The sequence below is a fragment of the Anopheles merus genome, unplaced genomic scaffold, assembly GCF_017562075.2.
Source record: "Anopheles merus strain MAF unplaced genomic scaffold, AmerM5.1 LNR4000764, whole genome shotgun sequence".
Lineage (NCBI taxonomy): Eukaryota > Metazoa > Arthropoda > Insecta > Diptera > Culicidae > Anopheles > Anopheles merus.
Window position 1 is genome coordinate 18532 of NW_024428344.1, and position 13142 is coordinate 31673.

At 48.8% G+C, this 13142-nt stretch overlaps 3 protein-coding genes across 5 annotated transcripts; all 3 read right to left on the reverse strand.

Moving 5' to 3' along the window:
- Positions 1–3795: 3795 nt before the first annotated feature.
- Positions 3796–6073, reverse strand: LOC121603013 (protein PAT1 homolog 1-like). Its single transcript, XM_041931754.1, has 3 exons — positions 6037–6073; positions 5151–5928; positions 3796–5053 (listed from the first exon to the last, which is right to left on the reverse strand). Exons 1-3 carry the CDS (start codon positions 6071–6073, stop codon positions 3796–3798), a joined length of 2073 nt encoding a protein of 690 aa, XP_041787688.1.
- A 102-nt stretch (positions 6074–6175) lies between these two features.
- LOC121603009 (Bardet-Biedl syndrome 2 protein-like) lies at positions 6176–9762 on the reverse strand. Of its 3 annotated transcripts, XM_041931747.1 has the most exons (7): positions 9579–9762; positions 9273–9515; positions 9055–9208; positions 8688–8979; positions 8490–8611; positions 7029–8430; positions 6797–6889 (listed from the first exon to the last, which is right to left on the reverse strand). In XM_041931747.1, exons 4-7 carry the CDS (start codon positions 8697–8699, stop codon positions 6887–6889), a joined length of 1539 nt encoding a protein of 512 aa, XP_041787681.1. In that variant the 5' UTR covers positions 8700–8979; positions 9055–9208; positions 9273–9515; positions 9579–9762; the 3' UTR covers positions 6797–6886. The 3 variants fall into 3 exon arrangements, with proteins under 3 accessions (XP_041787682.1, XP_041787683.1, XP_041787681.1); XM_041931748.1 differs by lacking the exons at positions 8490–8611; positions 8688–8979; positions 9055–9208; positions 9273–9515; positions 9579–9762 and adding an exon at positions 6176–6265 and having other exon boundaries at positions 6335–6889; positions 7054–7280; XM_041931749.1 differs by lacking the exons at positions 8490–8611; positions 8688–8979; positions 9055–9208; positions 9273–9515; positions 9579–9762 and adding an exon at positions 6176–6265 and having other exon boundaries at positions 6335–6889; positions 7029–7110.
- On the reverse strand, positions 9737–12431 carry LOC121603014. Its single transcript, XM_041931755.1, has 4 exons — positions 11527–12431; positions 10940–11464; positions 10588–10865; positions 9737–10525 (listed from the first exon to the last, which is right to left on the reverse strand). The coding sequence occupies exons 1-4, from the start codon at positions 12140–12142 to the stop codon at positions 9737–9739; spliced, it is 2208 nt and encodes a 735-aa protein (XP_041787689.1). The 5' UTR covers positions 12143–12431.
- Positions 12432–13142: the final 711 nt, after the last annotated feature.

A 13142-nucleotide genomic window follows, 5' to 3' on the forward strand; every position in this document is an offset into this window, starting at 1 on the left:
CAGATGCATCAACCGGAACAGTGACACTTTCTGTTCCTTGCGCAAGTTTGCTTCCTTGTAAAGTTTCACCGTGCATGGAACGAGCGACTCCAAGAATGCAATGATCTTCGCCTTACAATCCACCGCTATCTGCACGTGGCGATCAAAGTGTGATTAGGTTTAGCTTTGAGACAGCAAAAAACCCACCTCGGAGATGGTGCTAAACGCTACTTACCGCTTCTGTTATGTACAAAGCTATGTTTATCAGATCGCATAAAACGTTACTTTTCTTCTCGTTTACCGCCTGGCGCAGGTGGACAATCAGCCGGCTCAAATAGTCCGCCAGCAGTGTTTGCATCGAGCAGTTGGCTAAAAATTTCACCACAGCCAGCGAGAGACAGTTGGCCGCCAAGTGCTTTGGTACGTGCGCTGTATCCAGCATCACTAAACAGCAGTCAAGAATTTCTGCAAAAAAAATCCCCGTTTAATACTAAATAAAGTAAATCAACCTTTTCACCCCTCTGCTTACCTTTCCAGTGCTCGTAGCTCACCGGCGTTAGGCACCACTTGGAGCACAGCACGAACTTGTTCAGCACGTGCAGAAAGCACACACCAAAACTGTCCCGCATCGCTTGATCGTTGATCGCGCGCACAAAGCACCCGATCAGCTGGCTGTGCGGTAGCTGCGGCGCATCCCGATCCATCGCCAGCTCAACGAGCTTGTGCAGCACCACGACGTAGTCGTGGTTCTTGCTCTGCACCTGGGTCGTAATGGCGTAGCTCTGCTTCTGTATGCCGTGGTAAGCCGCATCCAGCACCGCGCACCACTGCGTCTCGAACGCATCCGATGCCATGTAGTCGAGAAAATCGTCCTCCCGGTTGTTCAGGATGGTGCTCATCTTGTTGAACGCCTTCTGCCGCACGGTTACCTTCTCGGACGACATCTCCACCAGCAGCAGACAGAGGTCGCGGTCCATCACCGACATTCTGCTGCTGCTGCTGCTGCTGGACGAGGAAGAGGCCATCGTGGTTCGTGGGGCGTGGTTTGTTTCAAGTTGTATCTGTAAAGAAAATTAAAAACATAATTTAGAATTTATATAAAATAACCCTTATCTCCTTTTAACCTTCTTTCCGTAAATCCTGTTGGAACTTCTTGTTCGTACGAAAAGAAAATGCAGACTAATTTATTCTCTATTTCAATAAAGCCTACTACACTTCGTTTAAACTAGCGATGTTGCTATGATCACAACAAATCCTCCTTTAATATTGTGATACAGGGTTTTCCAATTGAGTTTAGACTAGAAGCATACTTTTTTTGAATAGTCGCAATAGATTCTTGACTAGCATCCTCTATTTTTGATTACGATCAATGGATTTTTGACTAGCAGCAATTGATTTCAGCAGGCCGGTTGCTGGCACGGAGTGACCAGATTGTTTTTAGAGGTTATCGGTAGGAAATCTAAAGCAAACTCGGTAATTTTCGGTAAAAACAACTTTTTATTCACTCACAAAATTATTATTATTATTATTATTAAATTTCAAATTTATTGTTGAACGGTGAATACTTAGAAAAATATTTGAATTTCGGTCAGAAAAATTGAGTTTTAGTGTGCTCAATTGTAAACCAATATTCGATCGAAAATCGATAGAACTACATATGGTCACTCTGAAAAACTTGTGCAATCTAGCTTTTGGTTAGGTTATGCCTGGGGGTCTACTACTGCATATTTCAATTCAGCCGTTAAGTGCTTTTGTGTTGTATTGTGCATTCATAAAATCAAAACAATAGCATCGAAAACCTATCATATAAAATATATCTTTCTTTGTGGATGATATATAACAGTAAAACAAATGATTTAATCAAATGAGCGGATGAAATTAAATATTATCCACAGATTATTATTCAAGTCAATCTGTCACACCGGATGTTATAAACGCGTCGCTCTTAGGCTGTCATGCAGGGACCTGCTGAAATCAATTGCTCCTAGTCAATAATCCATTGCTCGTAATCAAAAATAAAGGATGCTAGTCAAGAATCTATTGCGACTATTCAAAAAAAGTATGCTGCTAGTCTAAACTTAATTGGAAAACCCTGTATTGCACCATAATTCTACGCTAAAAAACACAAAAACTAACGACCCATTTTGCTCGCGTTCATAAGCATCATAACAAAAGAAACCCAAAAAAATTAGTTCGATTTATTTGTTTGTTCTTTTTCGACAATTCCATCGTGGATATCTCCTTTTTTTGTTCATTTTTCTTAGACACATTTTCTCTATCGCATGTTTCGGAATTTGCGCTTGATTGCTTTTTAATTACAGAGCTTTTACATGGATAGTTTAACTCAATTGCAGTTTTTTTATGCTGCTCAGTGTTTAAGTTTATGTTCAAGATTATAGCCTAAAATGCTCATTTACACAGCTTTCTTGGCATGTTGGCTCTCTTCACATTTTTTAACCGTTCTTATATTGGAAAGTAGGTAGAGAAATCAAAGCAATTCAAGTGAGTAGTGTAATAGGTTTTAAGTTTTCCGAAAAGTAATTGCAGTGCCATAGTACATCTAGCTAGTACATTTGAAAAGGAAAGAAGTAATCGTGTAAAGAAGTTCAGTGAGTGATAAACACCAACGGACACGTGAAAAAGAGCTATCGAAAGATTAGTCTAAAAACAAGTTCAGGTAAATGCACTCAACTATAAAATTATGTATCTATAGATTTATGTACTACTGAATGAAGAGACGAATGTGTTTTAATGTTTCGTTTGATAGTGCCGTAAGCGGGTACGGACAGTTTTTACAGTGTCTACAGCTACTCTTTCCATTTCTCATTGCACGTGAAGCTTAATTGTGTAGAGGGCGGATGGATGTGACAAAGTGGCTCAAATGCAGTTTACAGGATTTTCCAGGGGTTCTAGCCTGGTTATAGTTATGAGACACTACTTCTTGACTCTTTCTAATTGGGAAGTGAACTTCACATGACGGAAATTGGACTCTATTGCACCCTTTTTGGAAAGGTTCGTTGGAAATTCCTATTGGATATGTCCAACAAGGGTGCTATAGAGTCCAATTCCCGTTACATTTTACTTAAGAAAGAGTCAATAAAGTGTCCCACAGCTATGAGAACGCCTGGGGAAACCCCTGCCACATTGTACACATCGAGTCTGTCATCCTTGGCCAGTTAACTAACTTACACTACACTAAAGAGTTCGATTCGATCGATTTGCAATCCTATTCAAACCGCACGTGCTCTGTTTGCGCGAAACACTATGGGCGAAATTAAATATCAGCACGAGCACGACATGCGGATAACCTAATAACCTAACCGGGGAGGTAAGAGGGGGGGGCTTTATATGTCGTGCCCAAACTTAAATGACTATATAACACGGTTTGCAAAAGCAATATCTAACGATACCATTCGGTTCACAGGGGTTTATATGGAGAGGAGCATGGAATATATTCATTTCGGCGTGTGACAGAGTATACGCAATTCAGTTTACGCTACCCTTTTACACACACACGTGTGTTTTACATACGCAAAGCCTAATAAATAAGGAACATTAAATGATCATCGACAACTCAGTATCAGTTCTTCCCTTGCCACACTTTACAAGTGTGAGGTTGTGTGTGTGTGGGTGTGTGTTAGGCTAAAAACTAGTCTTCTCTAGATTTTCACATTAAAATGTATATGGTAATATCGCAATATTTCGCTTATTGAAAAGCAGATTGAGAGCAATTAAATTAAATTTAAAAAAACCGAAGCTTAGTATCGACATTAACGGGATTTGTTGGTTAAATCATCTTACGTGACTATCATTAAATTACCAATTCGGATTAATTATCAATGCGTTGCCAATCTTGGCGCCCGCTTCTGACAAACACGCCACACCGCTGCCGCTGCCGGTGCTGCTGGTTCGCTTGCGCATTTTCTTTTCGCGCAGCGCTTTCATCGCTTCGATCGCAACGGGATTGCCGAGATCTTCCAGCTTGAGCACCAACTTGTACAGCGTCTCGATAAGCAGCAGCACATGGCGAGCTTTGCGCTGGATAGCGGGCGGCGGTTCAAGTGCCGGCACGCCATTTCCGTTCAGCTGGTCGCTGCCCATCACGTCGGCGTCGATGAGCTTTCGCGGCGCTATCACACTACCGCACTGCAGCTTGCCGAGCGAATTTTGAAATTGGAGCGGGGTATACGCTCGACCACCACCCGTCGGCGCTGAGCCATCCTTTCCCTCGCTACCGCCGTTCGGGTTGGAGCGGGATTCGGAACTGCGACGTTCGCGGTTCGTGCCGAGCAGCCCGCTCTTGCCGTTCTTCGACAGCAGCGACAGTAACAGCAGCTGGGCATGCTCCTCCGGCTGGGTGAACGGATGGTTGAGCTGATTTTCGCGATAGATCCTATTATCGCCCTCGCCCTTCGCCGCTGCCAGCCGCTGCTTGTACACGGTGAAATAGTAATCGTTAAAGTAGGGTGCGTCCGAGTTGAGCTGCGTCAGCTTTATCCCGATTAGCCACTGCTTGTTGCGATTGCTCATCATGTTTGCGTACTCATCGCGCTCCTCTGGCTGCCCGCCGCCTGCAGTGCTCGATGGCATTCCATTGCCTACTCGGGATCGTTGCTGCTGCTGCTGCTGGAAATGGTGCTGCTGCTTCATAAAACCCGCCCTTGGCAGGGCTACTAGCGGGGCTGCTTTGTTCACGCCATTGCCGCAAACGCTGAGCGTGCTGGCCGCAGCGAGCTGTCGGTTGAACGCGAGCAGCGGATGGTTTTGTTGAATTTCCTGCACCAGCCGCTGGTTGAACTGGTTCGTCGGCAGGGGCGTCGGGCTGCGCTGCATCAAAAATGGCGGCGGCCCACCCGGCGCTGGTCCCGGATGGCGAGGAGGTAGCGGCGGTGGCGGACCCATCTGTACCGGGCCGGGGCCACCCAGAAACCCTTGCAGCGGGGAACCGTACGAGCAGCGCTGCGGGAATGCCGGATGCATCGCCAGGTTGTTGATCGGGGTCGAGTACGGTCGGGCGGCTAGCATGTTGTACGGCAGCAAACCAAGCGGAAGACGGTTCGCGTTGTTCAGCATCCTGCGACGGTCCGGGCGGGAACAGGGCAGCGGGGCCGGCGTTTCGGGCGCCCAGCAGCGAAAGCGGCGGGGTGAGCAGCGCCGGTGGTACCCGTAACGGTGGTGCTGCTACTGGCGAGGAGATCATCGGGATCGGCGGCTGCATACTCTTTACCTCCTTGGCGGGTGTGAAATGATCGCGAGCTTTCACTGGTGGTGGTGGTTGGGCCGGGACCGGTGCCGGTGTGCGGAATGGTTGCAGTGTCTGCTGCTGCTGCTGCTGGTGAAATTGGTTGTGATGGTAATGGAGTTGGTGTTGTTGTTGTTGCTGCTGCTGCTGCTGTGACATTTGCTTTTGCAGCATACTTTGATGCTGATTTTGCTGATGCTGATGCTGGATGATGGTTCGTTCAATGTCCTCCACTGACAGCATCTTCATGGGTGGAAACAAGCCCGGTGGCAGTGAGGGAGGCGGTTTTGGCGGCAGGCCACCTCCCCCGATCGGATGCGCCGGTTCCGGTGGTCGAAAGGCGCTCTGCTGTGGTGGCAGGGCAGAAAATGGCGTACCGCTGGGCCTATAATCGCTGTACGGTGGCTGCACCGGAGCCGGAACCTTCGCCGGGCTACCCCAGATGCTCGGATCCAGCCATAGCTTGTTCGCGAACTCATCGCCAATGCTTTGGGCCACCACACTGCTACGGCCGCTCTCGCTGTTGTTGTTGTCGCTGCTGCCCCCGTCGTCCTCATCCTCCCCAAGGAAGGAACCGGTTCGCCCCCCATTCCTGCAACTTTCCAGCCGCACGAGATGCTCGTGGATGTCCTTCCAGTCGCCCTTGTCCGCCGCACCGAACGTTTCGTCATTCAGGGCGTCATACTCCTCCTCGTCCGAGATGTCTTCTTTGCATCGGCGCCGCTGCAGCGGCGAATGCAGTTCGGCGGTGCGCCGCGGTGCTGCCTGGAAGAATCGGCGAGCTTCCTCCTCCTCCTACTCCTCGTCGTTCTCACCCGGCAGACTGGTATCGAAGCCGAAAAAGGAATCCATCACTGGGCTTTAGCACTGCATCCGTACGAACGGTTAAGGCGTACAACACAAATCACAGTTTTCCATCCAGCACCACCACCACACCACACAGCAAAACTGGTTCGGGCATTCGGTTTTGGGGTCGAATGTCGATGACTTATGCATGCAAGCACGTGTTGGCGGTTTAAAATAATCAGATGATCTTCACTTCATCTACAAATACCGGGTGACTAAGCGCGTAAAAAAACAAAACTGCACACATAACGTAAGCGGCATACTTACACACACTCTTCGGTGACCCGGTCAGATTGTGCGGTATGGTGTACATCGCAAACTTGGGCAGCTGACGGGTCAGTTCAAACACGTGAAACTGCACACTGCTCGGGTAGCCGACGAACGCTTTGATGTGAATGTCCTGCGCATTGTCCTTGAGCGTCTTGAGCGGTATCAGTATGCGCGAAACGTCCTTCGTCAGGTGCGCGATCAGCGTTTCCTCCTTGAACAGCTGATCAGCAAAGATCAACACGACACGAATCGTGGTCGAGTTGTTGGTCGACACGGTGATGTCGATGTTCATATCGTTGCTATCGTAGCTGGTGGAAATGCCGATCTGTAGCCGCGTGTTGGACGGTATGATGCCGACGTTGTCCGGCACACTCTGCACCAGATTGCTTTCGCTCGTGTTGCTCAGGATTTCCTTGTTGTACTTGATGTTGTTTTCGTAGTGCTTCAGCTCGAGCAGCAGTTTCTGTTTCTGAGTCAGCAGAGCGTTCATTTCCTCATCGGCAACGTTGTGCAACGTTAGCATGTTGACGCTTGGCGTCGTATATCCCCTTACTGGCGGAAAAGCAAAAAGAGAGAGAGAGAGAGAAAACAGGGCATGAAGCACGTGTCTCATCGTGTGAGCTGCAGGAAAGGGAGGAGCAAATTTTCATTTAGTTTACCCCATTTAATATTGCAATGCTCCTCAACCTACCCGCACAAATTCACGATCCGCGTACTTCGCGACGGTGTGCTGCACGGTGAAGTTACGATCCACGTCGAAGCAACGATGGTTAGCGGGAACGTTCCCGGGCGAGGTTTTCTGTTCGCCACCCGCAGCCGTCGCCGCCGCCTGTCGCGACAGCACAAACTGGACATATTTTTCCGCTTGTTGAAAGTAGTCCGAGCATAGCGACTTGATCTCCTGCGAGTGTCCTTCGGCAAGGAACTCACCGTAAAGGCGACACGCCACTCCCTTCACCATCGGATCAGTGTACTTGGCGCTGTTCATTACTTCCCACGCCAACTCCTTCGCCAGCACCGGCTGGCCGGCACTCCAATTGAGCTGTGCATTTTCCAGCATCACCACCGACTGCACGTTGGCCGGCAGCTCCTGCTTCCCGATCAGCACCACATTCCGTACCGCACAGTCCACGAAGCCTCGCAGGCGCGATTCGTGGATCAGCAGCAGCAGCGTGCTGTACACTGCCGGCGGTACCCATTTACGTTTCGCACGAATCCCGGCCGTGCTGAAGATGGACAGCCGCTGGGAAAGGATCGTTTCCAGCAGCGTGAACTCGCTGTGCGGCAGCTCGTCCTGTTCCCTCCACCGGTTCAGCAGGTCCTGCTCGCAGTCGATCTGTCTGGAGAAGTGTACCTCACCGAAGTCTTCGATCTGCTGCAGCATCCGCAACCGGCACAGCCCGTGGTAGATGTGTTTGGTGGATTCGATGCTGGTAAGCTTGAAAAGTTCGCTAACGGCACGCTGCGCTGCCACGATCGCACTTTCCACCGCGAGTTCATCGCGCAGCTGCAAACACTTGAGCGCTTTGTAATGCGCTCGCTCGAAGGATCGCGACTGTAGGAGCAGCGCGCTCGAACCGGCAGCCGGTGCTCTCTTCGGGACATTGGGACCAACACCGCCGTCCGCGTCGAATAGTACATTCCAGTCGGACAGCCGCCAGGCACACTCGTAATCAATCTGTTGCGGTGCGACATGTAACGATCTAGCCAAACCGTACAGTGAGGAGTCTTTCAGTGTTTGCAAGATGGCATTCTGTGTGCCCGCACTGTCCAGGGCGGTATCTTGCGACCACGGTGTGCTTGCATCTTGCATAACCAAGCATCTGGCGTAATTCTGCTCTAGACGGTAATATTCCATCCGTTCCTGGATTGGGTTGAGGAATGATTTAACTGCATCGTTTACGCCGATCGCCAAATGGCATGATTTCATTATGTTTTGCAGTTCCGGGTGTCGTTTGGCATCATGCTTGCCTTGCTCCTCTTCCTCCCGGTACCAGAGGTCACCATACAGGATGGCTTTAAAGTGTGCCTGACAGAATTGAGACGCTTGTGCGATTCGTAGATAGTTAACGGAAATTTTGTACTGTGGAAAGCTATTACAAACATTATTTTTTAGGAAAAGTATTAACAAAAATTTGTAAATTACACTTACCATTGATTATGTATCCGAACACACTCCACGATGGTAAGCATCAGTTGAATAGCTTTCGGGTCATTGAAAATATTGTGAACCTCATTTTGAATGGCAGCGAACTCGTTGAAAAACTCATTAATCTGCAAAAAAGGAAGATATATTCAAATGTTTCCTTATCATCCGTGGCATCTACTACTGTGCAACAAGAGCACTTACAAAGCTGCCCATGCTATCGATGATTGACTCTTCGAATTGCTTTATCGTTATCTGTACCAGCAAAGGGACAAGCTTCTCGACGAATGTCGTTTCCTGTTCGGCCAGTTTTTAATCATCGTATTTCCCAAAAATGACAGCAACGCGGCTGACAGCTGCTGCACAAAAGCGCTGTACTCGATCCGTTCGTTGGCAAGCATTGGCCGCAACGACAAACTGCGTCCGGTGGTACGAGTGAAGAGTTTGATCTCTTCCGCAGAAGTTCCCAAAAATGGGTGCAGTGTTGGTAGTTTGGCTGTTAGAGATACGAATATGATCGAAGTTAAGATTTAAAATGGATTTCTATATGCAATTTTGTTTAGAATCTCACCCGCCAAAGCATGGAATGTTTTTCCGTACAGCATTTTGTAGCAAATCAGTGAGGCGTAGTTTGCAACCGGAACGTTTCTGTTCGTTATCAGCTCGTTCAATTCGCTCAGCAGCACCGCAGCACATCGTTCGATTGCTTCCTTCGAGTTGTTGATCTAAAGAGAGATAGAAATTAAAATTTAATTGATATTGCTACTGCCCAGGGCTTTAAAGCTGTACCGTATCGTAAGCAATCATTTCTGCGTCGGATTTTAACAGCATTGTTCCCAGATCGATCGGTCCTATTTCACTCAAACATCGGAGAGCTTCCATCGATCGCTTGTCGAACGGGGAGCTGCGCACAACTTCCAGCAAAGTGTAGACTAACCGATGAAGCACGCTTTCCCCATTAGCGCCCGACGATGCGCTTTGCTCGCTCAGCTCATCGCACAATAATTTTAGATCTTTCTTTTTGGTGGTGAGCTACAATAAAAAAATTAATAATTATATAACTTCCAAGTCACTCAAAATACAGCAAAAGCTTACCACAATCTTCAGCGCAGCCAAATCTTCGTATCTTAAATTGGGCAACTCAATCAGCGCCGCGATTTCTTCCCTTGGCAGCACATTTTCATGACCGATCGTTTTTTGGCGCGATATAGCAAGCCGCAACTGATCGAATCGTTCGTCCTTTGGTAGATAATTCAGCTTACCGATCGCACCCGCAAACGCGGCAGAGTGTGTAAGATCAGAAACCGTAGCAGAGTTAGCGATTTTTGAGAAATCTCCGATGCCGGATCGACATTTTCCACCTCCAGCAATGATGACACTATGAAGTGCAAATGTTCCGAGAGCAGCTCGCACGCATCGCTAGATGCGACCACGTGCTCCAGGAACCGCCCGAAGCTGTTGAGCGTGGCAAGTCGTAGGGCGGGAAAGGAGGACAACAAGTTGCACAGGAAATACACCACATCTCGCACGAGATAGGGTTTGAACGCGCGTTCCTTCTGCTGTCCGATGTACTCTTTCAGATGGTCGAGAAACACCGTGTACTGGAAGAGATGTACCATTTTCTGCTCCGGTTCATCAGCCGCCCAAAGCCAGCGTTTGACATCCGTTAGGGTGCGTTCAATTGGTGAGCTGTTTTTAAAACACAAATTGCTCAGCAGCGTGTACTTGAACGATTGCGATCCCCATACCGACTGTTTCAGGTGCTCGAGCGCCGTCGAGTAAGTGGCTTTGCTAAGCGACAGATCGGCAACGAAGCAGCTTGGCAGGTCCTGGTCCAACAGCTTGCCCAGCTCAACGTGATCGTTCAATCGGTGGGTGAGGTGTTTGATAATTTCCGACACGTAATCTTTAAGATCTACCGTGCTTATTATAGGGGCAAGTGCTTTGTGCATCCGACTAGCTATTGCATCATACTTGGGCGCCATCCCTTCACATTTGGCGTACTTGGGCAGAAGGAACGAAACACATTTCGGCAGTATACTCTGGTAATGAAATGGAAAATTGGTCATTTATCATTTTAAATTCATTCCAACCGAAAACATACCTTCACCATTTCTGCCTGCTGTACGCCAATCGATTTGCAGAACTGTTCGAACCGTTCCGGCTGCATGCAGAGTATGACGAAGGAAATGTTTTTCTTGAACAGTTGGATAAACTCTTCGATCGTGGCGATCTTTCCCGCTAGACGGAACGGGAAATGCAGCAACCGATTCCCTTTGGTTAGCCATAGCTCGAGTACGGTGTCCAGGTTAGCTTGAAGCAGCTGGCAGAAGTCGATATCGCTGGAGGTGCGCATAAGCCGTATGGTGTTTGCCATTTTGTCTAGAAGAAGGACAAAAATATGATTATACAATAATTAAACTTTAATTGTCAGCTATTGCTGTAACAACACTTACCATCGTTTACGCTTCCCAACTGAACGAGCAGCACAAAATCGCACAACGCGCGCCGACGCAGCATGAAGCTAATGCGAAAGATGCCCAACAGCAGCTGAAGGCAGCCGCTAATCACGTTCATTCTCTCATCGTTCATGTCCATCCCACCGTCGGTCGCTAGTAGCTCCTCGAACTGAATTTGATCGTACAGTTGCAGCTGAAACTCGTAAAAGCTGCACGGAACCGAAGAAAGGTCAGGATGTGACCATTCGAGCTGCATGAAGTGCAGAATATTCCTGACCGCTTCCAGCTTGATGCGATAGCTTGGGCTGCTCAGCAACGGCACCAATCCGTTGTAGATGCTCTCGTGCGTTGGCGTACGGATGTGCTGCGGGTAAGCGCGGAGCAGATACTTCACCTGCGCCAGTATCTTCACCTGCAGCTCGGTAGAGTACGTGTGTTTGGCGCACTGTTTTACGAACGAGTACAGCACGATCGTTACGTTGCGGATCATGTCTTCGTACGGGCTCACGAAGGCGGTTAAAGCTGAAACGGAAAAACACAATTTGAGAAGAGAGTTCAGTTGATCACAGCTACAATTAACTTACCACCGTACAGATCGATAATCTGCTCCGTAATGTCAGGATTGGTGTAGTGGTTTTTGCACACATCTACCAGGTTTCTCAGTACCCATACGGCCACCACCTCATGGGAAGTTTGCGCCAGCAGTATTCGACACAGATCAAACAGATAGAACAAATCCAAACTGCTGAACACATTCAGTTCCAACCGATCCAGCAGCTCGTGAGCCTCGTTCAGGCTTGGCCCTTCGTACTGCAGATATTCCGCTACGACGTGGAGGAAACATCGCTGCATTTGCTCTTCCGTGGCCAGTTTATCCGGCTGCAACACGGTCACGCACTGCGAATCCTCCCCCTCCTTCAGACTGATCTGCCCGATTGCCCATCGCATAATGAACGTGTGTTCGGTTTGCTGCAGCAGCTTCCTTACCGACGGATGGTAAGGGACACGAAAGATGGCCAACAATCGCTCGGCAAGGTTCCTGGTTTTGATGAGATTTAGCGTGGAGGCCGCATCGTTTTTCAACAGCCGCTCAAATCCACCGTTTAGTAGGTCGAACTTGAGCAGAACCTTTTGGTACAGTGGGCTCCTGGTGCACTGCTGCTCATCGTACGCGGCGTGCAGCTGCAAAATGTTGAGCATCTCCAGGTACAACTCCAAATCGTCGCAGATGCATGCCAATCCATCGGCTAGAAAATAATTCCCATCGGGCAGGATATGCTTGTCGAAGCTTACTACCTCACACAGGCGCAAAAACAGTGGTTCGTTTATGTTGTAAGAGATTCGTGCGCTGCCTTGGGGTGATTCCGCATCAATCCCTTCCTTTTTGTGCTGCTCCAACGCTAGCAATTCCTCTAAACTATGGTAGCGAAGTCTTTGCTCGAGCGTTTGCAACTGCCCGTCTCGCTCCCGGTAAAAGGTATCGTGCACTCCGGCGTGTCGCTGTGTGTGGCCGCGTCTTTGCGCTCAGCCGCTCCTTTGCGTGTAGTATCGCTTTCGACTGTGTTTCGCGCGTCTGCGGATAGAGATAGTTGAGCAGCTTGGTCAGCACACCGTCGACACTGCCGAGACACTCGGCGTTGCCCACCGTCTCAGGATGGACAGCACCGTGCCGACGTTAAGGTTCGTCTTCTCCACGGCATAGGTGTAAAAGGCTTCCAGCACGGTGCTGTTTAGAAAGCCGACGTTCGGATACTTTCGATGGCGAATCAATAGCTGCAGCAGGAGATTGGATTTAGCGCACGTTCTTGCGGCGGTGTTGTGGCAGGCACGGAACGCAGCGGCTATCATTTTGGCCCAAGCTCGCCAATCGATCACCGCTGGCCGCCGCTGTGTTCAACGATCGATGGGTTGACTTTTGTTCGAACGCGAGCAGCAGGAACAGCACTGGTAAGCATCATGCTCGTGCGGCGATTGTAGGCTCGGTTGCACATTGCACAACAGTTGCAACAGTTGCGCATAGTCGTCGCTAGTAAGTGCTGCATCATATCTGTCTAGAACCGCAGAAAGGATGTACAACCTGGAGGAAAATGTTTATTAATGATCTTTTCTACATGAAAGAGGAAGCGTGATCGTACCAACGCAAATTAAGCTGATTTGGAGCAGTACCGACCATCTCCATGATGCTTTGCAGTTTGTTAAA